This window comes from Rhinolophus sinicus, chromosome 3 (genome assembly GCF_057876585.1).
Source record: "Rhinolophus sinicus isolate RSI-liver-muscle chromosome 3, RSI-T2T, whole genome shotgun sequence".
Classification (NCBI taxonomy): Eukaryota; Metazoa; Chordata; class Mammalia; order Chiroptera; family Rhinolophidae; genus Rhinolophus; species Rhinolophus sinicus.
Window position 1 is genome coordinate 110,367,126 of NC_142503.1, and position 27,076 is coordinate 110,394,201.

The following is a 27,076-nucleotide window of genomic DNA, read 5'->3' on the forward strand; positions in this document are numbered from 1 at the left end:
ATTTGTCCCCTTATGCATTGAGGAAAAGTACACACATATCAACGGATGCCTTGAGCATTAATAATGTCACCCTCATCACCACGATCAGCAAGCGGCCTCCTGCGTGTAGCTTCGTTACATTGTTTTATTTGGTGAAGTTCCTGAATCTGCTTTTACAGTTTCTCTTGTGTTTGTATTTGGGGGGTGGGGGTGGAAAAGACAGGCTGTATTGTAGTTTCATTTGTGTGAGTTTTAAAACGGAGGTGGGATACGGGTTGTTCTGATGACAAGGACTGAGCCAATTTAGGTGCGAATTTTCAGTCTAGAACTAAAGAAAATGTCCGAATGCTGTTGTTGTAAATAGATTATAGACTTTAAAGGCATAGCAGCCCCTCGGTAAAAAAAAAAAAAAAAAAATGAGTAACGGCTGGTAAACACACCAGGGTTCCAATTCAGAGTACATGACACCTTCCAGTCTCCTGAAGTAGTTCGCCAAGGCTACATCCGCTGAGTTTTTACCCGGACTCAACAAAGAAGCCCTCAAAGCACAGCTTTGACGTCACTCAAGGACGCGTCCCAATCACGCCGCGTAGCGCAGTGACCCCACCCCCTCGAGCTCCATGCGGGGTCCACGCCACGCCCCGGGGCGGGGCGATGTCGAACCGAGGCGGGCTGGTTCAGTAAAGCAGAGGCAGCGGGGGAAGATGGCGGCTGCCGTTCCACAGCGGGCCTGGTCCGTGGAGCAGCTGCGCAGCGAACAGCTACCCAAGAAGGACATTATCAAGTTTCTACAGGACCACGGTTCAGATTCGGTACCAGAGGCGGCGGGGCGGCGGGGCTGGTGCGGCCGAGGGACGCCTCACCCCCCCCGGAGAAGCCCGTCCATTCCGTATTCCTCCGTGCCCCCGCCCTCGTCCTCCTGCGGCCGGTGGCCTGGAAGGCCGGAGAGGCCTCGCGTGCGCTCTGCGGCCACGCTCCCGCCCCTCCGGCCTGCCCTGCTTGGGCGGGTGGAGCAGCTGTACCGGTTGGGGTTCGCAGGGAGCAGTCGCAGAATTAGAACTTCATTGGGGTCCTTGAGTGAGGATGGAGGCCATGGGGGGAAAAAAGGAACCCAAGAGATACTGGTGGCCGAGGCGGGGTGTAGAGGACCCCGGGCTTGGATGAGACCTCTAGAGGGGAGTGCGGGCTGTTAGGGAAATGGGAAAGGATAGGAAGATTTTGTGCGAACGGTGTGTGCGATTTGTTTTTCTCATCAGTTACTAAATACTGAGTACTAACGCGTGTGATTTTTTTTTAACCCGTAGAATCCAGTTTAACTTTAAACTAATGGACCTTTATACATGGGGGAGTTAACATGTGCATTTCATGTACAGTGGCCTCCCATTGTTACAAACAAACCAAAAATCTATTTGGCATTCTTTATAGATACGCCTTGCATTTTTCAGCATAGTCTCCATTTTAATCACCGGTCTGTAGTCACAAGATATTTTTGTCAGACTTCTTTTTTTTTTTTTCGGAAATTAAAATCATAGCTCTCAAATTGAACGACTGTACAATTTGTTACGCACGAGCTATCGCCCGCTATCGGAAATAGAAGCATCAGTCTGTGTGGTTTCTCTACAATGTTTTTACTTAGGTCTAAACTAGCATTTAGAAATACTGTTTCTGAGCTCTATTTGAGAAGATTGTAGTTTTTCACTTTGAGGGATCTTGAAAGGGAAATAAAATTGTTCTCCAACTTCCAGCTTCATTCTCCTGAATAATTATTCTGACATCAGCAAATACTTACAAAACATCTACAGCAAGAGCTATGCTCATTGTTTGGGGATAGAAAGATGAAAAAAAAAAATACCATGCTTCAGGGATATTGCTTTATACCATTTTACCATCTTGGTGGAATTATTTTAAGCTAGTTCATATTTCAACTGGAACAATAAATATTTAACATGCAATGCCTCGATACTGTGCTTCATTCATCAAATTTTTACAAAACAAATTATCCCAATATGGACTGTAATGTAAAACTGCCCCGGGTGGGACAGTTTCAAGGGATTTGGATATCAAAATATTTTTAAGTGCATTATTTTCCACTTACATACTTCAACCTATATTTGACAGTCACTATTTTATTGATCATAATATACCAAAGAGGTGTTTATATTTTGGATAGATTCCTAAAATCTTGCTAAAGAAATCACAATGCCAAAACAACTGATTGCTTCTATTTAATCAAAATAGCCTTATCAGCATTTATCATTTAGAACATTTCTCTAGGACAAGAAGAGTAAAAGAGAAAAATACAACAGTAATAGTGTTAGAAAAACTGCTTTATCAAAAGTTTTGAAAAGTCAGAAAACAACAGAGAAAGTAAGAAAATAAGGAATCAAGTAAGGTCCACAAGACAGAAAAGGAAACAAGTTATTAAAATCCCCATGTTACATGATTTTGAGATGAAGTTACATGATTTTGATGACGTCCCACTGCCAGCTTAGTCTAACATTTGAGAGAACTGTAATTCTACTGTGGATTATCCTTCCAACAACCCTCTGACCTATCTGCTGTTATTAATCTTCAACTATGATGTAGAAACTTAATCTTTAGGAAAGTTTAGTCACTTGTCTAAAATCAGCTAGGATTTTAACCCAGATGGTCTAACTCCACAGCCCATAAACTTAACCATTATATGCAGTGTTGTGTAACAGTGCTTCCCAGTCTGCAGAGAATGGGTTATAGATGTGTCAAGATAGTTGTGCCCAACATGGCTGGAGGCTCAGCCAGGGCCAAGGGACATCCTGCCAAGAGCAGCTTTGCCCAGTTACCAAAGTGTCCTTACTGTATAAATGTGCTTTTCTGAGAGTACTGTGATGGAAAAAGGATTAACACACCCGTGCGACCCATACGTAATATTACAGTTCCAGTTTTGTAAATCTCACAAATGCCCAGTGTCTTTAGATCTTCCAAAAGTCTTTTTTTGTTGTTACCAAGTAGGATATAAAATACAATGTTTGTTTCATTTTTTCTGTTGTTGGTAGTGTTGAAGACATAATTGCTAATATGAAAGGTCATTTTGCAATTTTAGACCCTTATATGAGGGAAATTATTTTGTCTAACCAGCTTTTTTCTTTATAGTTTCTTGCAGAACATAAGTTATTAGGAAACATTAAAAATGTGGCCAAGACAGCTAACAAGGACCATTTGGTTACAGCCTATAACCATCTTTTTGAAAGTAAGGTGAGCAGTATTTTATTTTATTACCAGAATATCTTTTTAGACACATTATTCCCCAAAATAAGTTTTAAATGCATTTATTTGCAAAATATGTTCAAGTTTTTACACCTGCAATTTTTCTTAAGTTTAATCATAAATGAACTGGCTGTCAATTCTAGAAAGGCTAATCTGCAGTATAGCAGGACATTTTGATATTTTGAAAGGGATCAGATTTAAAATAATTCCCTATTAGTTTAAGACGACAAATTCTTAAGGGCACCGAAAAATTGTAACTCTAAGGTAAGTTCCATTACCTGAACATATTAAGTATGTATTTACTATGAAATGGCCATCTTCCACAGAAAATAATCTTTATTAAGTTGTTTGAATACTATCCATGTCTCTGAGTCATGCATGGTTTTCGTTTCAGGATTTATATTGTGAGATGGCTTGAAGGTCATAATTTGTTGATTAAAATGCTTAGCATAAGATTTTTCCTTTGTTCTTAGGCAGTTTCCATGGATTTACATTTGAGTTATGTGGCCCACATTCATGGTGCAGATGTTCAGTGCATTGAGAGGCTGGAAATCTCCATGTCCCTCCTTGCTTTTAGCCAATCCTGAATGTGATAAACGTTAGAATGTTTTCCTTACAGCGTTTCAAGGGTACTGAAAGTATAAGTAAAGTGTCCGAGCAGGTGAAAAATGTGAAGCTTAATGAAGATAAACCCAAAGAAACCAAGTCTGAAGAGACTCTGGATGAGGTTTGTATAGAATATTGTCTTATTTAATTCTCATGTGAATTTGAGAAAAGTATTTGCTTTACAGCACTGATTTCTCATAGTAAGGGGTGGTTAAGGGTGGCCACTTCCAGTGAGCCAAACACTGATTTGGAGTGTATCTCCCTTAAGTCCACTGAATCAGGGGGGGAAAAGCCTAAAGTGGGAGTGGGAGAGGCGAAAACCGGAGCTTTACAGTTAGGAAGCCTTTCCTGTGAGATGCCTCTAGTTTTGTATTTTATATTGCCTCTGTCTGGCCAGAACTGAGCTTTCAAAACTATTTTTAGGTCCTGATTTTATAGCCAAGTTGGACTGAGTGTGAAAGAATCTTCATTTTGATTATTTTTAGCTTTTTCGAATGTACATGGTGTCCTTGGCAATAAAAATAGTCCAGGCCTCGCTATAGAGTGTGGGTTCATTTGTCTCATCTTTCCCACACCAGGTTTTATATTTTGTTACAAAGGTTTGAAAAACCAGGTAACACCACTTCTGCAAATGGACAGCCTTCATAGAACTAAGGACAGCTCGTAGAACAGCCTCAGTAGAACTGAATTGATTATAATCTTGCCCCTTTGATAAGATCTTGCTAACTAAGCTCATTCATTCCCAGCAGTCTCAGTTTCAGTGATGATAATCTAATAATATTAATTCTTATAAAGAGTTGGCCTATTGATAAGGTATAGCATTTGGGTATTTGTGAAAAAAGTATAAGATCAGATACAGAACTATAAATGTTTATATGACTAAAGCTAGTTAATGTGCATGATCTTTTCCTGTTGGTTGAAAAGCACGTATTAATGTTTATGGGTATGTAAACACAATAAAGCAATTTTGAGGTTTATCACAACTGTATTATTTGATAAATATTATACTGTGCAAATATTGAGCAGCTAATAAGGTAAATAGGGGTATACTAATTACTATAAGGGTTGCAAATGCAATCGGCAACATAGTTTACCTTCAAGACAATTAGAATGAGGGAGGTCTGAGGCAGCAGATAGTATATCACTAAGGTTAATAAAGTTACAAATAAAAGTTAAAGGCTGTAAGGGCTGGAGACTCTCTAGAGATGTCTTGTGAGGGTCGCAAACTATATCCTATATTTAAGGCCTCTTTTCATTTCATTACATTGAACTGGCCAGCCTGAGCCGCGTTATGTGCTCTCATCGTCTTCCTAGCACCTGGATTCCATAGCCTCTGGGCCAATACTTTGCTGATTCCCGCTGTCTGCTTTCTCTGTTCGGGCTTTGGGACTGCAGAGCAAGCAATGTGAAGAAAATCACAAAACTGTGTATTGGGCTTGGTATAATTCATGCTTAATATCAGTGAAGCATTTTCTTGTTGCTCTGCTACTCAGCATCTTTTATACTTCCCCTTGTTCAATTCCACATCACATTGCCCATAGAAACTACTTGATGCTTTCTCATAAATTCTCAGTCCTCTTATTCCTTATGATATCCTCCTGGTTCTGTTACCAAAATGTTAACAGATACAGTTGTAACCATTCTCTTCTTCCCAGTGGAAAAGGTCTCTGAATCTTTGCCTTTTTCATTCTCATGTCTCCCTTAGGCCTAATGCTCTCAAACATCTCCCGTCTTTTTCAAATCTTTATTCCTTTTTGGTTCTCAAGCATTTCAAGGCCTCAGACCTGAGTGTTGGAAAAGTCACTCATCTCCTGCCTTCATTCTTTCTTCATCCATTCAGCTCCAAAATGACTGTTCTAGTAAGCTTTCTAAAATAATATTTCGTAAACCACACTCTGCTCAAAAATCTTCGGTAACTCTGTACTGTCTGGAACTGCGCTGTCCCATATGTGGCTACTGAGCACTTTGTAGCTACTCTGAATTGAAATTTGCTTTCAGTATAAAATATGCATTCAATTTCAAAGGCTGAGTATGATTTTTTTAAAGGAATATAAGATATCTCCATATTTTTTATATTGACTACATGTTGAAATGACATTTTAAATGTGTTGGGTTAGTGTGGCAACTTGACAACCTAAAATTACATTTGTGACTCTCATTGTATTTCTGCTGGACAGCATTCTTAATATTCAGTCTTCCAATACCTGGCCCTGCTCAGCATCAGATTTACTACTTCTATAGAAATATTGTTTTCCGGCCATGAATGTCTGCTCAATATCTACAATACAGAACTGCCCTTTTCCACTTTCAGACTTATTTCTTGTTGGGTGTGTCTTTCTCTTAACTTCCACCACTGTCAGTTCGGTTCCCGCTTTAAGACACAGGTCATAAGCTCATCGCTTCCTCTTGACGTTTTCACCATCCCAGATTTCTATACTTAACTGCATAAATTCTGGTAGCACATGGTACCTATATCATTTCTACTTTATTTTAATGTAAAGAATCTTGTGTAATAGCTCTTACTAGGTTTTCAATAAATCAGTTATAGCCAAGATATTTATTCTCTATTATGTATTAAATAGTGTTGAGGAAAGTTTTCAAGTATGAATGAATATTGGACAAGAGAGAAAGTGTAAGTTGAGGCAGGATGTCACTCAGCAGTCAGAAATGTCCATGCCAGTACTCAAGCCAGAATCTTGAGATTCAGTCCCTAGAACTCCTTCACATTTAATCACCAAGCTCTGTTGATTCTGCATACACGTATCTCAAAACGCTTCATCTTTTGTTATCCCCACTGTTAGCACCCTCCTGTAGGCCTAGACTACTCTATTAACCTCTTCCTAACAAGTGTCCTCACTTCCACTTTGATTCTCTATCCATTCCTCACACTGGGTCACAGTAATCTTTTAAAAACACTAATCTGATTCTGTAACTTCTGTTCAAAACTCTTAATTGGCTGCTCAATGACCTGAAGATAAAAACCCAGATACTTAATATGTGCTACGTCTTTCCTGCCTCATCTCATACCATTCTTTCCTTCCTTCCTCGGATTTCCATGCTCTTCCCTGCTATGAAAATGCTATTCTCTGTTCTAAACCTTCCCAATTATCACCTGAGTAACCTTCTCTTATCTTCATAAAATTTAAACATTGCTTCAGAGAAACCTCTCCCACCCTATAGCCTCTACTGGGTTAGGTCACTGTCATTCCCACCTTTGCATCACGTGCGCCCTCCACAGTCTCACAATATATGTAATTATACCCATGCCTATTATTCTCTGCTAGAGGGAGGGCCATGACCAGGTCTGCTCGCCTGTTGCCTCCAGTTTCCAACACACAGAACATGCTCAAATATTTCTTGAGTAATAGGAACAATTATGTAATACATTCTCATTTTTAGAGGCTATGATTTGCAACAGTTAATTGCAATTGAATGATGACACTCAAAGTCCCTTTATCTCGGGGACCAGGAGTACCTAGGTCAGACCCAGTCTTGGGAATATAGTCATTTCCTTACTTTGGACCAAGAAATTGCTGCAAAGTCAGGAAATGACCTAAAAGCCAGGTTCATTCAGGCACATGACTCCAGGATAGCCTTGAACTGATGTTACCTCTCACCATGAAGAAACCTAGCGTCAGATCAAATAACTAGAGCAGTGTTTCTCAAAGTGTGTTATACAGGTACCAGAAGTTCCAGGTGGTTTTCCGGCGTCATCAAAGCATGTATGTGGCGTCTCCTACTTAAAGATTCACAGTGTGTTAGCTAATGAGCTCTGAGAAGTCGTGCAGGATAGAGGCTATTTAACGTAGTGTTTCCCAAACTGAATTACATCAGACTCCTTTTCTAACAGTGTTAACGCCAAGGAATGAATGATCCATAAAACACTGTGAAACACTGAATGGAAGCTGTCAGTGGGCAGTTTGGCACCTTTACCATTAAGACTGAACCATAACCACCAATGTAATGGGTTTGCATTATTCTAGGACCTCTAATGTAGTAACACAACATGCCTAAGCCACTTGGGACAACAAATGAGAAAACAGTGGAATGACATAAAGATTTAAAATGTGGTCATTGTTTGCTAATCATACCTTATCCATTCAAATAATTACATGCAATTTCTTAATGATGTGTTAAAATATTCTGATATTCTCACATAATAAACATGTAGTCATTCTCATTTTGTGGCTTTTAAATTTTTTAATTAAATTATTTTCAAATTTGGGATAGTTTTTTGTCATCAACTATAATTTTTTTAAAACCATTTATTTTTCTGATAAAAACAACGTGCTATTTTTAAAATAGAAAAGGATAGAGAACACATTATATAATTATAATACCTAAAAATGAACATGTTTAAAACTCCAGAATGATTTTCTATGTGTATATTTAAATAGTAGAGATTTTACTGTAGTTAGACCTTTCTATTGATTTTTCACTTACTGTTATAAGTTTTCCGCATTATTAAAAATGGTATTATATTACCATAAAATGTGTTTATTTGGCCATTATGGATAATAGTGCATTGGAGAAATTCATAAAGATTTTTCCCTAAGTTACAAATTACTTCTTGAGCATATATTTGTATAAATATCACACTTTCAACATCTTTAAATTGCATTCCAAAGAGGTGACGCCAATCTACACTGTTACCAGTAGACACCTGACCATTTATAGTATTTCTTGGTAAAACAAGCTTGCAGTGGAGTGTCAGGGGGGAAGTTAATATTTACTTTTATAATGCAAATTGTACTCAAGCTGTAGATGTGACTCTTTTGATTCAGGGAGGCAGGCTAACTTTAGTTGCAAGTGCTCGTCCTTACTCTGCATTGGATGGGACTTTATACCCTAGCCAGGCCTTACTTTGATGGGGAAAAGACTGCCAGGCTACAGTGCATTAAATGAATTGTCTAATACCTGACATTCCATATGTGCCTGAGAGGAGGTAAAGTGGTAAGAGCATGGGCTTTATATCTAAGCTGACTCATTTCCAGTCCTACTCAGTCACTTAGGAGCTGTAGGACCATAAGTAAGTTCCTTATGTTTTCCTACCTGTAAAATAGGGATAACAGTGCCTACCTCACAAAGTAGTGACAATTAAAAGTTAATTTATGTTAAGCATTTGGAATAGTGCCTGGCACAGAGCGAGTGCTCAGTAGACACTAACTATTTTAACTATTAACATCAATATTATCATTATCACTATTATTTGCAATATTTTGGTATAGTTGAAAGAACAGGGGCTTTGGATTCAGACAATCCCAAGTCCATATTCTTTCTCTACTACTCATTAGCTCTGCTGCATAAATTCCCTGAACCTCAGTATCCTCATCTGCAAAAATGCAAGAAGGTGACACCTTTAGAGGATTGTCAGGATTAAGGGATTGTCAGGACTAAGGAAGATGTTTAATATCTTCCTTTCCCATTATTAAATGTTCTATACTGTAAAATTCTATATATCCTTGTTTGACTAAGAAATTGCTTTCCTCACAATATATAAAATCACCATTAATTAGATTAGCCTTTAGCTTTAAAAAAAAAAGACCCTAATCTGCTTTGTTCTAGGAAATATGCTTGTTAATGGTAATTTCTATAATCCCATTCATTGTGTGAACTTATTTTCTAGTTCATGAAGAGGCACAACATTATTCCTTCTAATTGGATATAATAAAAATAGTAATATCAATTATTGGTACTAAAACCACTCAAATCTTTGAAAATGTCACAGTGCGTTATTTAATGCTTTATGATTTTATAGGAAATAAGTAGTAATGCTATTTCTAACCTTGGGAAACAACTTGATTCATTTTATGGTTTCTTGAACAGTTAACAGAATCTTGCCAAAAGAACATTGGTTTCCAAAGAAGCTGGAGGTTTTAAAAATTAAATTATAGATATCCAAGTTACGAATATTCTCATCACAGACTTGAAATGAGACTTTTTACTCAGAGGTGAACCAGAAGCAAAATAGTTTGTTACTAAACCTGTGAAAGAAACTCTCCAACCAGACTTAGGTCACAGTTGGCTGTATAAGTAGTCTCTCTGTCATCCTTCTAAAAGAAGGACATGAGTGAATAACTGTGTGTTGTCTTTGTCTTAAGGGTCCACCAAAATACACAAAATCTGTTCTTAAAAAAGGGGATAAAACCAACTACCCCAAAAAGGGAGATGTTGTTCACTGCTGGTATACAGGAACACTACAGGATGGAACTGTTTTTGATACCAATATTCAAACGAGTAAGTTTAAATGTAATCTTATCATTTTGGCTTTAAAGCATTCCAAAATATCTAGATGAATGATTGGCAGCACCTTTTTATTGGCTGTCACTTTTTTCCAGAAGTCTTTTTGCACCTTTGATTAACTTGGAAGAGGTCTTCAGTTCACTGCTTACTGGCTGGGTAAATTAAGACCTCTTGGCCATTGAAAAGCAAAAAAATAAGGAAGCTTAGTCTAAACTTGGTTGATGTACCAAAGCAAAGCTTTGGTATATTAATATAGAAGGCAGGATAGTGTGATGTTTAAGTGGAGTAAATATAGGCCCTTCCCCTTGCTCCCATGTAGACCATAATGGTTTTTACATTAAAAATTTTGATAAATTACCTGGTTTTCTGAATTTTTGTTTCTTTTCAAATGCATGGCATGATAAATTCTGAAATCACTTTAAAGACTTAAATTCCTGTTTTTCTATTGGAACTTAATCGCATCATTAATTATAAGGAAAATCTGTTTTACAGGTTCAAAGAAGAAGAAAAATGCCAAGCCTTTAAGTTTTAAAGTTGGAATAGGCAAAGTTATCAGAGGAGTAAGTAAAAAATGGCAATAAATCGATAGAGATTCTGGCACATGCTACTTGTGGCATGGTGCCATAAAGAATTAGGATTGGGGCTATGAGGAAAACCATGTTTGTGTCTGACAGATCAGCACTGATATCACTAACTGATTGATCTGGCACAAGTTAAGGTCTCTGGGTCTTGGTTTCCCCATCTCTTAAAATAAGGACAGCACAGCCTACCTCAAGGCTGTTAAAAGATTAAATGAACATAACTAAAAGCATGTAATATGTCAGACTCAAATATTTCCTTCCACCCTACCCTTTATTTTTTTCATCAAGTCTTAGAATGTTTGGCTTTTTAAATTTGTCTTTAAGATTCTTGTAAGATGTTACATAGCTATTGTACCACTTGTACATGATCAAGAAAGGTGAAATACCTACTCTACTGAAGTACTGATAAAAGCAAGTTTGTTCTGTAGCCTTCTCACCTCTCACAACCTAAGCTCAAAACCAGAAAATCTTTCAAACATAAGCATGTCTTTACCCACTTTTACTTATGAGAGGTTAACAGAAGGAAATTGAGAAAACAGAGTTGGGCTTCCGCTGTATTGACCACTGCAGTGTACAAAAGGAGATAAAAGAGCAAGGCCGATTATCAGCTTCCCTGGATTGGGTTGTCAGGCTGGGGCCCACATGTTCTTTTAAATTGTCTTTACTCGGGATATCAAACATTAATAACTGAAATGCACATTTAAATGCAGTTATGAGAACCCTCACTGTTACTCTTTGTACTGTGGGTAAGTCCTAAAATATGGTTCAATCATATCCAGAACCCAAAATAGAATATAAAATATCTTGAAACTTAAGGTTTAATTAAAAGTAACCTTAACTGCTACCTGATTACACCAAGTTGATAGCAACTATGTATCAACTGTGAGCTCTTTTTCTATGACTAATTTGCTTACTGGTAAATTTCTTGTAGTTAATCATATTTTTAATTTCCAGTATGTGACAGATATATCTGTATCCCTTGAACTTTATGTGATTGTTACATTTCAACACAGTATATATTAGTATTACATTCTGTATCCTTGCACCATGTTGATTTAACTGTTTTTGGTAACTGCTTTTAAGGATCCAAATTTGGACAAAATGGAGGGGTAACCCAGAAACATCTATCGTTTCTTTGAATAGTTTTACCTTCTGCAAAAGATCTTAATGTTCTAACACGTAGTTTATGTACTATAATGACTCCACTATTACAATTTGGTTAAAATACTTTGAGTACTTACTAATTTATCCCTATAAAAATAAATTCAGAAGTTTGTCCTGATAGCAAAGCATAGCAAAATTTTTATGATACTGCTTATAAACTGGTTTCCGTAAGTACGGCATGTTACAGTTTACAAAAGTACTTTCACATTATATCATTTGAGTATTATACTAAAAAATAGTTTAATATATCCTTTTTTTCTATTGAAATAAAGGACAGTGATTTGGGGACTCATCCAATGACACTATCTTAGGACCTAATGAAATCTAGTTACAGATTTTATTATGTAATTTTGGCTTCTGGTTTTGCATGTTATTTTTTTGCAAAGTATCATTAGTTTTGATTTTACTGTCTTGCCTTTAGTGGGATGAAGCACTCTTGACAATGAGTAAAGGAGAAAAGGCTCGACTAGAGATTGAACCAGAATGGGCTTATGGAAAGAAAGGACAGCCTGATGCCAAGTATCCTTTTTTCCTTTGTAATTAAAGAAAAATCACTAAGAAATACCACCTGAAGGTCTGAAACATGCTGTCTACGTTAATGTCCAGGTTAGGAATCCTGTCCAGACCAGTCTCCCTGACTTAGATGCTTTTGTTCTAAGTATTTATACTTGAGCTAGAATCTACCGTTTTTTCCCTCTTATTCAAGCTCTTAATTTTCCAAGACTTAAGCTGTGAGGTTTTAAGTTTTCCTCTTTGAAAGGCAATTGTTCATATATGAAAAGTTTACTTCAAGGAGTTAAGATGCCCAATAGAAACAACTATAGCAAACTGTAGGATGCTATAGCTCATGGTAATTTTAAGCTACAGTGTAATTATAAATAAGTACTGAATGCTAAGAAATGGACCAGCACATGTTGGGGATTACCAGTTGTGAAATGAAGACCACAGGTCCACCATACCGTGTGCGTTTGTGATTCCTACTGATAACAATACTTTTCTGATAGGCCCAGTTTGTGAACAACAAACAAACAAAGCAAAAAGACCCATGATTCTAGACCATTCTGACCAGAACATTCCAAAAGCTAAGTGGGAAGGTATTTTTTTCTCTTGTTGGTTCCATTCCTATTGGACTAGTTGGACCAGGTGGAGTAAGTTTGAAAAAAAAAATTTTTTGAAGTTCTCTCTCCTCTTATCAGTTAAAATTATTTTGGAATACAGTAGTCTCTTCTGAGCCTATCAAAATCAGATGGCCAACCGCAGCTCCCTCTTGTGTGAAGAATCCCACTCTTCTCTAAACTCAGCATCTTAAAATACATAGCAAGTAGCAGGTACTACCTCATATGAACTTTGATTTAATATATACCCAGCTATATTGAAATCACGTTTTTCCTTTTGTTTTTTGAGTACTGAGTAGCAGTCTTCATTAAGTGGTGGCTAATTTGGGAGTACCAGTGAGGCGTCCAGGTCAGGTAAGGAAGATCCTAGTCCAGGCTAAACTTAACCTAGTCAGCCTACAATCACAGAGATGCCTCTACTGTGAACCACTAAGCCAGTATGTGCCTGTGAACCAACTGTAAAGCCCTTCTCTTTAGAGTTAATTACCAATATCCAGTGTACATCTAATTTTAGACCAGGGTTACTGGGAGTGAGGGGAGAAGCAATTTTTATTATGTTTACCTTGACTTCTTCAACAGAATTCCACCAAATGCAAAACTCATTTTTGAAGTGGAATTAGTGGACATTGATTGAAATAGCAATGCTTCAGATTTAAAGACATCAGCAATGGCCTTGAAGAAGCTTATGTAAATAATTACACCTGGTTACTACTATTGTAAGGGAAAAGTCAACTGAAAGATTCAAGAAGTTAGAACTTGTTTACTTGATCCCCCAACTTTTAAAAAATGTCATCCGTTATAAATCCCTGAAGTTTAAAATATTTTACTACAGCTGTGTAAAATACTGGTTAAAGAGAACTCATTTTCCTTTTACCTCATGTTGTAAACTAAAAGGCTCAATAAAAATTTATCCAGCATCTTGATTTGTTTGGTGTTGATGTATTAATGTTCTGATTAGGTTAACCAGGGCTAAGACTTCATCCAACTAGGGAGTAACAGGAAAATTGGACACTCTGCCAAGGACAACTCATCTTAAAATCTTTCAATATTCTAGTGTAGTGAGAAGGCATATGCACAGAGATTAAGAGGAATCAAAAAGCTAAAAAGACTAAAAAATTTTAGCAAGAATAGCTGAATTCAAGAAAAGCATACTTCAAAACCAATGAACCACAACTAACGGTGAATACAGTTAGATAATGCTTGAAATAAATTCGTAACAATTAGCAGATGAGTCTTCAATTTTATTACAAAAATGAAGATGATCGGTTTGATCAAAATGAAAGTTCGCTCACCAGTTTACATGACTATTCTAAATACAAAGTCTCCCAAAACAACATACTTTTATATGATTTTCATTTTTTAAAGGGATGCAAACATACATTTTCTGATTTATAATTACTCTATCCCAAGACACAGTATTTTAATAGTGTATCTTTTCTGCAGTTAGATCGAAATCCACAAGGATAATTTAAACACACAGACAAAACCTCCTTAGCAAAGGTTAAAAATCCTTTCTTTTTTTACAGGAGGTAAATCCTTAAACCAGCCCTTACATATTTTCAGAATCTGGTACTACACTGACATTATTTTCAGTCAGTTTTTTTCCTACCTTTAAGGCTACAAAAACTCGGTTGCAAATGCATTGCAAAAGAATTCTAGACCAGTTAATGCAAAAATCAAAAAAATAGTTCTCCAATAAAAAGTAAATTTTATAAATGGTAGGAAAGAGTTTCTGTGGTAAGCTACTAAGTGACATTTTGCCCTATTACTAAACAAATCATGTTATACAGAAACAGGGAAGACAACTTATCAAATACAACAAGCTTATGCTATGTTTACATCCCTCATTAAAAAAAAATAATTTCATACTCTTCACACATTCCATCTGATATTTACATTTTCCCATCAAGTTGGAGGGGGCGGATAATACTGTCCATAATTCCAAGGATTCTGGTAATTGTACTGAAAGGAAAAAACAAACATGTTAGCATACTTGAACTATAGCTGTGTTCCATATATAAAAAATAAAGCAAGTATGTGTAAGAAAATAGGTATGTTTTCAATGGTGAAATTCCAAGGCTTAACCACAAAAAAAACAATGTATTATACAATCTGGAACAAAAGCAAAGAGTTCCTCTTTCTAAAAAAAAAAAGACTTGGTTTTTCTATCTAATAACATCTATGAACAAAAAATCAATTATGTGAACTCACTTGATACCAAGCACTATAATTATATGCTGCTTGATTTGCCTGTAAATCACCGTCAATCATTTGTGTAGATGATGAAGTCGTGTCTTCTGTGTGTGCTTTCTTTTCCTCTGGTTCTTCTGATCTAAATAAAAGGTCAAATGGAAACTTTCAAAACTGCAGATAAGTACTTTCACAAATAGATGAATGTTACCTGTGTACATTTCTTTTACCACTCCATATAATTTTTTTCAAGTCATGAAAATAAAGTATCTAAATTACCAGAACATAAAGGTAACTTATTTTTAAATTTATTGGGGTGACAATTGTTAGTAAAATTACATAGTTTTCAGGTGTATAATTCTGTATTACATCATCTATAAATTCCATTGTGTGTTCACCACCCAGAGTCAGTTCTTCCATCACCATATAATTTGATCCCCCTTCCCCTCGCCCCTCGTCTCCCGCCCCCCCTTCCCCCTTCCCCTCTGGGTAACCAATAAACTATTGCCTGTGTCTATGAGTTTTTGTTTCTCATTTGTTTCTCTTGTTCTTTTGTTGTTACTGGTTTATATACCACATATCAGTGAAATCATATAGTTCTCTGCTTTTTCTGTCTGATTTATTTCCCTTAGCATTATACTCTCAAGATCCATCCATGTTGTCACAACTGTTCCTATATCATCTTTTCTTAACCGCCGAATAGTATTCCATTGTGTATATATACCACAACTTCTTTATCCATTCATCTACTGAAGGACATTTTGGTTGATAAAGGTAACATTTAAAAATAATTGTCTTGGGGGATCAAATATATGGTGATGGAAGGAGAACTGACTCTGGGTGGTGAACACACAATGGGATTTATAGATGATGTAATACAAAATTGTACACCTAAAATCTATGTAATTTCACTAACAATTGTCACCCCAATACATTTTTAAAAAATAAATAATTGTCTTTAAAGGCATTTCCACAATGAAATGTCTTCTTTTAAGGATCCCTTCCTGATTTGAACAAAGTTACATACCCATTTTCTGCTTTCCTTTTTAAAGAATCCTGCTCTTTTAGGAGTGTTTGATGTTCATCATAAGCGTTCAGAAGCCTGAGAGGGAAGGGGAAAAAAATCCACTGGAATTTACAAAAACCAAACTATTAAATTTTTTAAAGTTTTTATTTCTACTTAGGAAAACAAAAGTATGTTGCATTGAACACCATTTGACTTCCTTTTTAAGGAGCCAGCAAGCAAACCTGCCCCCCAGCTACTCTTTCTGATTTAGTCCCTTTGGAAAACCACTGCCCTGCACTTTCCTTCTCGGTTCCTGTGTTCAAATGGGGCTTCAAGGATACAGGCCTGGCTAATTACATTATACCCCTGACCAATGATTGGTTTAGAGGTGAAGATAGGACCCAAACCAGGACGTTTAATAAATCCCAGGAGTTTTGACTGAGCTACTAGAAAAGTGCCCGTTCTCTACACTATAGTTGGCTAACGCTGATGGGAATGCTGGCCCAGAGCTATCCATGTTTATCATTTCTAACACATGGGGAGAGCCTGCTTTAGAAGCCATGAGAGCAAAGACATTGACCTTGATGATGTTTTTGTCCAGTGCAACCATGAGTCCTGACAATTCTATACAGTCTGTAAACTTTTGAAATCTAACTTCATAATGCTACTGAAGACACCTACCACCAGTTAGGAAAAGTGTATTTAAAATTTGGCCAAGTGATAAACTGAATTAATACTAATATAAAACTATAGTATAATTGGTTATCATTGATTAAAAAGATAAGTTTTAATAAAAATCTGATGTAACATATGTAACTTATATGGAACCCAGAACTTCGTAAACAATGTCACTTGAATCAAACTCTTGACTTTAAAAACATAATGATTTTGTTTTCCTTTTGTCATTTTCTGAAATATTTTTTATAAAGACAAGGATGGCCTCATTTTTTAAAGAAATCATAAATCAGAACATTTCTGTAGAAATGACCTTGGTACTTTAACATATATCCACAACTTCTTTGGGCACCTTGTATATATACACATTTAATAACATTTACAAGTAACACTGGTCCCCAAATGTTCAGGGGCTATAAAATTGTTAATACCAGTAATCTCAGGTTGAGTATCAAGCATTTTATATGTACTCATTTCCTTAAGGCCTTTAAGGCCTTAAGGCCTGTGGGCGAGGTAATAACAGACTGAATCTTTACATGAGAAATTTTGAAAACTGAGGAATACACAAATCAGTAAGTGACAGACCTAAGAAATAAGCCTATACTTGTTGACTTCAACATTGATTCTTACCAATTCATTATACTGCTACCTAAATTTCTAAGTGGCTCATTTATTTTTCATACCTTTCCTTTTTTTAATTTCAACTACAACATACCACCCTCCCTTCTTTAACTGTATTTGCAAGGGCCTAACTGGCATCTTTGTATTGAACCTCCGATTTGTCGGCATATTACTGCCAAATTAAAATATGTCATTTAATCTCAATCAGAACTCCAATAGCTTCCTATTGTCAACTGCATGTTCTTGAACTCAGCCTAGCTTTGAGGGCATCGCACAATCAACTTAACTTCCACTACTTCAGAAAACCGTCTAATCAAGCAGATGTTGCTTTTATATGAACTTTAACTTGCTTTTATATTTTATCCTCTTAGCTTATCAGAATCCTGTAGTTAACTAAATGAAGCCCCACTTCCTCTATGAAAGATGGCAAAGCCATTTTATCCACAGCTTTCAGTTATACGCTACCTCATATGTTATTTCCTCTGATCACCATACCAACTAGACTAAAAGCTAGAATTACACATCCCATTTCCTTTGTATACTCTCTCCAGTGCAAAACAAACAAGACACTAAATACACAAGACATGAGGTGGTTAAGTGCACAGACTTTGAAGCAGGTTCTAATCCCAGCTGCACAATGAATAGTTAAGTGACTTTGGAAAAAATGCCTAATCTCTCTTTAATCCTCTCTTCCCCTAAAGTGCCTATAAGTCCTCATTAGACTGTTACGTATTTTATATTGGATAATCCATATAAAACATAAAGTCAAGCATACACATACAATTGTATTAAAATGTAACTTATGTTAAATGCTTTTTAACTAAAATTTTACTCAACCATCAAAAACGTACACGCACATAAATACACACAGACACACAAATCTTATTTTATGAACAGCTATTTCAATGGAAAACACTCTAAGTTAGAGTAGAAGGTACATGCCTAATAAGAACTGGATATTTCCTTACTAAAATGGAATTGCAGCAACACTCTAATCAATTTCTACTCTTCTATTTTGCAAATTTAAATCTTAAACCTGTCCTTTTCCCAAATCCCCTAGACTGGACCATTCTACACCCTCAACTTCCAGCGTTTAACAATGCACAAGGCATCATCTGTAGAACCACATCCCGCCTGTTTTCCAGTCTGAGACAAAAGGGCATTCCAACCCCAAATTAACCCCATCCACCTTTCATGGCCTATATACTAAATGTATCTGTGTTCCAGGGTTCAATTCTTGATCCATTTCTTTTTTCATGGGATTGCTGCTCCCTGCCTTCTTTCATCTACTGATTGTTTAAATTACCATGCTAAAATTTTGAAAACAGTTTTGAAAGAACAACAAACCATATGTCCTCCTGTTAAGCGCCTACACATTTACAGAACTGAATTTACCCCACATATACCCGAGGAAAAATTAACCTAGACAAACATTTTAAATTTAACAATATTTTCATTTGTACTAATCATCAAATTCCCATCCAGAATTACCAATGCTCATTTACTACTCAAATAGAAATATATAATTAAGATCTTACTTATTAACATCTGAACCAAAATCTTCAAGAAATTCCACTTTTCTCTGAGAAAACGTAATTCTCATTTTAATAGGTAATGAACCATGTATAGCTTTGTCAAAACAACTTAGAATATTTTCTTCATTTTGTTTGAGGTCACCACTATATTCCATTTCAAGTAAATTGAGGTATAACTTTGTGTTCTCCTGTGTAAAAAGTAGTATCAATTAATTATTTGTTCTAAGATATTTTAATTAGACCACAGATAATTTAAAATGCCCTAATTTTTACATCTCAATTTAAAAAATTCAATATTTAAAATTGTATTAACATGTAACCCATGTTAAATGTTTCCAGCATACATCGAAATGGGTAAAAACTAATTAGCACATTGCTAGGTAGTGACATCATCCTAGTATTTCCTACACAATATAAAAATGTTCACTGCCAAAAAATTAAAGCCCTATGTCCTAACTTGGGTTTAATGTGGCTTTACCTACCATGACAAATATACAGCATAAAAAAATGATCTCTACAGTTCCCAATAGTTTAAATCTTTATAACCATCGACAATTATCTTACACTGCAGATGGAAGCAAACTGTTACGAACCTATGTATTAAACAGATTTGGCATTAGCTAAAAATAAAAAAAATGAGAAATTTCCTATACACTACCTCTTATCACTTGATATATAAAAGGAAATACTTTGGAAAAGCAGAATAATCTCACTGCTACAATGTAGGTAATTGCGATGCTTTTGTTTCTAAGATGTGTTCTCCCAGGCTCTCTATTCAATAATCAGTAAATTTGCTATAGAATTTCTAAATGTGAGGAAAATAGAACATCACAATGTCTGCAATACTTTTTGATCTTAATATTCCCAACCTGTTAATTCATAATAATTTTAAAAACTTTTAAAAGAATGGCAACGTCAGTTTAGAGGGACTGTTGTCTTCATTTAGTAATTAAATACATTACATAGAGACCAAATCTTTCATCATAGTTGCCCAAATGAAAAACAAGAAGACCACTGGTTTCTTATGGAAGATATTCCAAAATACACAAATACATACTTTGTCTCTTTCAATTGCTTCCAAAAGCACCTTCCTTGATTTCGCAAAGTTTTTTTGTATTTTGAAAAGATGTCGGGCTAGTTTGATAGCATAAAACGATGATTCATTATTTGATTTGGCATTCTTAATGGCATCCTGAAGCAAATGTTCAGCTTCTTCCATATTTCCATGACGTCGTTCTAAACTTACTCTTCTCAAACGAACCATTGCCAATCCTAGAACACATTCTTCAAATGTTCTCAAGATATTCCTGGCTTCATTAATATTACCTAGAAATAGCAATTAAATGTTTATGCTTTTGTTTAAACTTCCGAAACATCCTCTATACCAGGCATTGCCAAGTAACAGCCCACAGGCTAACTCTAGTCCTCTGCCTCTTTTTATTTTTTAAAACAGGAACATGCTCATTTGTCTGTATGTATTGTCTATCACTGCTTTGGGGCTACAATGGCAAAGTTGTTAGGAAAGAGACCACATGGCCTGTAAAACCTAAAATACTTACTATCTGGCCTTTTATAGAAAAAGTTTACCAACCTCTGCTTTACCATCCATCCTTCAAGTCTCACTTCCTATATCTTTATCCTGAAGTAACTTAAAATCCAAAAATAATGACTGAAGTTCCCCATTCTTACCCTGCTGTTCCTCAAAAGCTGCCCAAAGCATATGCACCATGGGTTTCTTTGGGAGATGAATAGTGCAAGCTCTGCTGAAGACATGCCTCACTCCTTCAATGCTATGGTTTTCCATGTACTTGGCATACTACACACAGAAACAGAGGAAATACTGAATAATTTACAGTTGAACAAGCTATTAAATATGTGACAGAACGATAAAATTCTATTTTTAAACCCATTCAGCACCTTTATTGAACCACTAGACTAGTTTCTGTAAGGAAGGACGAAGAGAGGCAACGAGGTTGGCATATGCAGCAGTCAAATCTGGTTGCAAGCAGACCATCTCCTAATGCAACAGATATAGTTATATGAACAACATTCAACAGAAGTACAAAAAAGGTTAGTGTCTAGATCAATGTTTGTGAAATAGTCAAGTTTCACAGCATGTAATTTTACCTTGATCCAAAACTCTTCATAGAGAGCACATGAAATGACGCATCTTTCAAAGAGAACCACAACTCGTTCGTGAGTCCCATTTTCCATTTCAAATTCTAAGTACTCTTTCCAGTTTTTGAGTTGTGCCTTTTCCAATGGTTTCACATGAAAATAAGGTCTTTTAATCTATAACAAAAGTAGGACATGGCAATGAAGTAAACCAATACCAACACCAAAATATGCATGACTATAACAACAACATAAATTGTTGGTATTATAAATACAATTGCTAATGAACCAAAAATTTTAATCACCATATTTCATGATAAAAAAAAGTTTTAAATTAAAATTCCTTAAATTTCTTAGGCTTTAGGTATTTGAAGAAAGAGTGTATTTTCCATTTACTCAGTTATTTTAACAGAACTACACAATTCACAATTTTTTTTTATATTCAGGAAATCTTGTTCTTTGTTGAGTATTTTCAAATTGAACAATTATGCCACAGTAACAGAAAGCAGATCAGTGGTTGCTGGAGCTAGGAATGGGGGTGTGGTTAATGACTGGAAAAACACCAAGGGGGCATTTTGGAATGACAGAAGAGTTCTATATCCTGACTTCTGTGGTGACTGCAGTGCAAAAACACATACAGTTGCCCCCCCCATCCAAGGGTTTGCATCCAAGGATCTAACCAACCATGGATCAAAAATAATCGGGGGTGGGAGGGATTCCCAGAAAATCCCAAAACGCACTTGAATTTGCCACACTCCAAGCACTACGCTGAATCCACATGAATGAAGCGATGTATAGGCATACCCTGCTGTACCCTACTCTGCAAATACTATGTCATTTTTTATATAAGAAACTTGAGCATCTGCAGATTTTGGTATCCACAGAGGTCCTCGAACCAGTTCCCTGGGGATACTGACACTGTACTATATAAATCCATTCACATAAAAGGCCAGAATAGGGAAATCTACAGAAACAGAAATTTAGATGAGTGGTACCTTAAGGCAGGGACGTTTTTGAAATGATGAAAGTGTTCTAAAATTGACTGCAGTGATGGCTGAAATTATCTGTGAATATATTACGAACTATTGAATTATATACTTTGAATAGGTGAAATATATGGTATATGAATTATATCTCAATAAAGCTGTTAAAAAATAAAAATAAAAAACTTAGAATTGTGGGGGGAAAAAACACCTCATTTTACTGTACACCTAAAATGAGTACATTCTGTTATATGTAAAGGATAACTCAATGAAGTTGATTTAAAAAATTGAACAATTTTTAAAAAATGGTTATTAAAGAGATATCTTGCTTGTCTGAATTCAATAAGATTCTAAAACTGATAATGGTAGCAATAAACGGGATAAACGTCTTAAGTTATTAAATAAGAAAAAAATAAAAAAGTGTGAAGACATTATTCAAAACTGAAAGAAAAACACATTATTCCCATCATTGTATTTTCAAGACTAGTACAAAACAAAACACTTACACCTTCTTCAAATGTCCACCTTTTACTAACTTCATGCTCATTATAATTAAACATTTCTTGATGAATTTCAATGATTCTATGCCTCATGTTTTCTATTTCAGTAATTAGCTGAGGAGAGAAAGAAAAATATTTTATATCACACAAGTTATATACCAAAATTTTAAAATATCACTGCTTACATTTAAGTGTTACCCACACATACCGTGTTTCCCCGAAAATAAGACCTAGCCGGACCATCAGCTCTAATGCGTCTTTTGGAGCAAAACTTAATACAAGACCCGGTCTTATGTTATAGTAAAATAAGACCGGATCTTATATTTTTGCTCCAAAAGACATATAGAGCTGATGGTCCGGCTAGGTCTTATTTTTGGGGAAACACGGTATTTTAGTCTTAGAATAGTGGAGGGTTTTTAAACTGTTATCAATTATGTGCAAGTACAATTAATAGTACTGAACTTTATAAAAGAATTTCCTAATAAACCACTTTCTAATGTGTCTTTTTTAAAATAGGGTTAATAGATCACAACGTAGGCAAAATATTCCTTCTAAGCTATTTCGAGATGTTTCATAGTAAAACAGATTCTCTACTTCAATCTGTATTTAAACTATACCAACTAAAGAATTCCCAAGTGCCTTAATCAGAAATTAACTTTATATGAGTTACAGGTCATACCACACAAGCAGTCAAGGGATATAAAGTCTAGTTCTCATGCACTGCAAGGATTTTTTAATAAGTCCAGTTACCTTTGCTGGATCGGTTATGTCTTCAATTCCCGATGGCATATCATCACCAGGGGGACCATCATCTCCACTATGTCCATTTACAGAAGCTAATTCCCTTCGCAGCTGAATAAACTGGTCGCCAGTTAGAAGATCTCGAGGCAAGTTATTCTGTACATGTTCTTTAAATCTAAAGGAAGACAATAAAAATACATGCTCTACATACGAAGCATAATTTCAGATCCCACGTTAATTTCTACTACACATTACCCTTTCAAACGAACTCTGATTAAAGAAACCAACCAAAACACCATACCCTTTCTCTTTCCTTTCCATAGTAAAAACCCACCACTTGATAAAACAGTCTACAGACATATTTATTTCCTTCCTGTCTTTGCAGTGGAATGGAGAAGGCATGGACAGGCATAAATTCAAATCCCAGTTTTGTCCACTATTATTAATTACTTGACTTAAGGGAAGTTTTCACCTTCTCTATATCTTGGTTTCCTCATCTGTAAAATAATACAATACCTCTCTTGCAAAGTTACTGTAAAAATTAAAGTTATCCACATTTAAATTATAAATGATCAACAACTGTTTGCAGTTCCTCCTTCCCCACCTCCCAATTACTCCTGAATCCATGTGTCTGTATAAAACACTTCAACGAAATTGCCCTTAAGCCACCAAGTACCTCGTCCATGCAAAGTTAAAGGGGCACTGGTTTTATAGTACAACCTCTGTCTCCAGTAGTTAAGGCTGCTAACCACACCTTCCTCTTAGAATCTTCTTCACCCTTCGCTCTGAGTTACCATTTTCTTGGTTTTCCTCCAACTCTGACTGCTCCTTGATCTCGAGGGTTCCCCCTTCCTACCTGTCCCTAAATGCTAGTATTCCCAAGGATGCCACTCTACACTTTATTCTCATCTATTTTTATGTATCTCTCTGGCCCATCTTATTAATACAGCTTAAAACAAGCATACCATAATGACTCTCAAAACTATACCTCGTGCTCGCTTCGGCAGCACATTTACTAAAACTATACCTCGAGCCCAAACCTTTCTCCTAAATTCCAGATTACTATATCCAATTGCCAACACTCTGCACAAAGAAATACAGATTAATTTTAAATAAGATGAAATTGAAAAATATTTATAGAGCATCAATTTAAAATAACTGCTATAGGGCCGGCCCGGTGGCTCAGGCAGTTAGAGCTCCGTGCTCCTAACTCCGAAGGCTGCCGGTTCGATTCCCACATGGGCCAGTGGGCTCCCAACCACAAGGTTGCCAGTTCAATTCCTCGACTCCCGCAAAGGATGGTGGGCAGCGCCCCCTGCAACTAAAATTGAACATGGCACCCTGAGCTGAGCTGCCGCTGAGCTCCCGGATGGCTCAGTTGGTTGGAGTATGTCCTCTCAACCACAAGGTTGCCGGTTCGACTCCCGCAAGGGATGGTGGCTGTGCCCCCTGCAACTAGAAACGGCAACTGGACCTGGAGCTGAGCTGCGCCCTCCACAACTAAGACTGAAAGAACAACAACTTGAAGCTGAACAGAACCCTCCACAACTAAGACTGAAAGGACAACAACTTGACTTGGAGAAAAAGTCCTGAAAGTGCACACTGTTCCCCAATAAAGTCCTGTTCCCCATCCCCAATAAAATCTTTAAAAAAATAAAATAAAATAACTGCTATATTGTGGAGAAAATTCTTTCAAATAGTGATACAATACGCATAATACCAGGCAGTAATTTTTCATCAGCCTTTTCTACTTATAAAGCTAATTTATTCAATAAAGAAGGCTGAGTGTCTAAATTATTGAGCCCTTTTCTTAGGTATTAAGGATGAAAGGAATAATAAGCCTCAGAAACTGATAGACATGCAAAGGATACAGGAGACACAGCAGTGTCATCAGTGCTAAGACAAATGTAAATAAGTAGAGTGATGGCACAAATGACAGAACAGATACTTTCTTTTTAGGGAAAGTGTCACAGAGAAAACCTTAAGCTGTATGTTCTTGAGGAATATGAGTTTACCAGACAAATGGGAAGTTAAAAAAGTATTACAGTCATAAAAGTAAAAAGCAATACTGCCCTTTGGGAAATAATCTGTCCTTAGGTAGGTCTAGAGCTCAGGAACTACCAGGTGCTGCGACTGAGAAGTTAGATCACATCACAAAGTCCTCAAGTTAAGGAAGATTTTTTTAATTAGATATTTCCTTCGAGATAATGTTCAATGTATAGCCAATATCCAAACCTACACAACAGAAATTATTTCCACTATAGCACTTAAAATACATTTTTTAACACATTTCCTCTTCTACACTTTTGAGCAATAAGACCGTTCACACATCTTTTTTGGGCATTTGTCCTATAACTTAAAAGGCATATCATCTGTTACACAGCAAGTGATAAACAAATGACTTTAAGTGGGGAGAGTATATTATGCAAAAGAAAACATTTCATCGATTCTCAAAACAGTTAGTCATGTGAATTTGTTTACTTATATAAGCTGTAAGATTTACTTAAATACTACTTGTGAGTTTGCTAGACACTGGTAAGGAAAGTGGTTCTTAATATATTAACTGAAAAAGAGCACTATTAAAGAGTAGTGTGTATAATGCAATCAACTAATTTTTATTACAAGCATATATGCATTTTAGGCTAGTGGGATATTAATTAAAAAAATAAGATTTGGAGGAGACTATACCACGAACTTTAGGGCCACATTGTCTGGCTTCTATTTTAATCTTTCTGTTCCTCTATTTCCACAAAATGGGATGGTAATAGTACCTATATCTCACTGGCTTATTGTGAGGATTAAATGAGTTGTAAGGCACTCAGACCAGTGTCTGGCATATGGGAAATGCTGTATAAAGGTTTCCTAATCGTATTTTATTTTTCTTACTGACAGTAAAGTTCTTATAATGATAAACTATTTTACATATCCTTTAGATCCTAGAAGACCTGGTTTCTAAGAAGGCACTCTGTCTCCTTTTTAAAATCTCTGTATTCGTTTGTTCAATATTCACCAAGCATGTCCACATGCCAAGAATGAATAATGTCTTCCAGCAAGCAACTCAGAAAGCTGCCAGCCTCTTCTATTTCATAAAGAACAGAGAGAGACAGTATATTCAGATCTGATTCCTATTTCTAAACTAGGTCTGTATCTTAGCAAACTGACCCACAGTCCTTTTCAGTCAGATGCTTCATAAAGTCTTCTACATTTTAGTAAAGAAAACTTTAAAAAAATCACTTACTTAAAATGTACCTAAGTTTATAGGCTCTAACATATTACTTATAAAAATTATGACAAAAATAAAGAAAATATTACAGTTTAAAAAAGCAAATATTGATCACCACAGTCCTCGTGTACTTTCTTGTTCAGAAAGACTTTCTGAGTCCCTATCAGTGGGATACTTTGAGTATACCAGAACACAGGACATAGAAATCATAGTACATAGAATTCGTTGTTTTAACAGTACTAATTAAAATGAAATGATACCAATCATAATGGAAAATCACAGTGGAAAATTTAAATGAAATGATTTTTGATTGTTTGAGTACAGACATGGCATACTACACAAAATACACACTTTGCTGTTTTGGATATAAGGTGTTACATATGAATCACAAGAATGTACCTTTAGAAAAACATTAAGTTTTAAATAAGCACCCATTATGTGCCATGTACAGTGTTAATTTATTATCACAAAGAATAATGGAACTTAGATTCTATTTTCTCATTCCTTCACTACTCTGACATACCTCAGACAACAGATGGGATTCCTGTTCTTTCCT

At 36.0% G+C, this 27,076-nt stretch overlaps 2 protein-coding genes and 1 non-coding gene across 6 annotated transcripts in view; 1 reads left to right on the forward strand and 2 right to left on the reverse strand.

The window, feature by feature from the left end:
* Positions 1 to 632: 632 nt before the first annotated feature.
* Positions 633 to 13,854, forward strand: FKBP3 (FKBP prolyl isomerase 3). Its single transcript, XM_019751721.3, has 7 exons — positions 633 to 791; positions 3,109 to 3,210; positions 3,842 to 3,949; positions 9,930 to 10,065; positions 10,564 to 10,631; positions 12,238 to 12,335; positions 13,511 to 13,854. Exons 1-7 carry the CDS (start codon positions 684 to 686, stop codon positions 13,563 to 13,565), a joined length of 675 nt encoding a protein of 224 aa, XP_019607280.2. The 5' UTR covers positions 633 to 683; the 3' UTR covers positions 13,566 to 13,854.
* A 297-nt stretch (positions 13,855 to 14,151) lies between these two features.
* The window catches only part of PRPF39 (pre-mRNA processing factor 39), a 31,447-nt gene continuing 18,522 nt past the window's right edge, over positions 14,152 to 27,076 (reverse strand). For all 4 annotated transcript variants that reach the window (XM_019751716.3, XM_074328188.2, XM_074328187.2 and 1 more), the window contains 9 exons: positions 23,307 to 23,472; positions 22,563 to 22,670; positions 21,086 to 21,250; positions 20,648 to 20,774; positions 20,016 to 20,284; positions 18,962 to 19,146; positions 16,149 to 16,223; positions 15,143 to 15,263; positions 14,152 to 14,893 (listed from right to left, as the gene is read on the reverse strand). In XM_019751716.3, coding sequence (XP_019607275.2) covers positions 14,837 to 14,893; positions 15,143 to 15,263; positions 16,149 to 16,223; positions 18,962 to 19,146; positions 20,016 to 20,284; positions 20,648 to 20,774; positions 21,086 to 21,250; positions 22,563 to 22,670; positions 23,307 to 23,472 — 1,273 coding nt within the window. In that variant the 3' untranslated portion in view covers positions 14,152 to 14,836. The remainder of the gene's footprint in view (positions 14,894 to 15,142; positions 15,264 to 16,148; positions 16,224 to 18,961; positions 19,147 to 20,015; positions 20,285 to 20,647; positions 20,775 to 21,085; positions 21,251 to 22,562; positions 22,671 to 23,306; positions 23,473 to 27,076) is intronic.
* Positions 19,866 to 19,951, reverse strand: LOC141570939 (small nucleolar RNA SNORD127). The gene has a single exon (XR_012495379.1). It is a non-coding gene; the product is annotated as a small nucleolar RNA SNORD127 (small nucleolar RNA).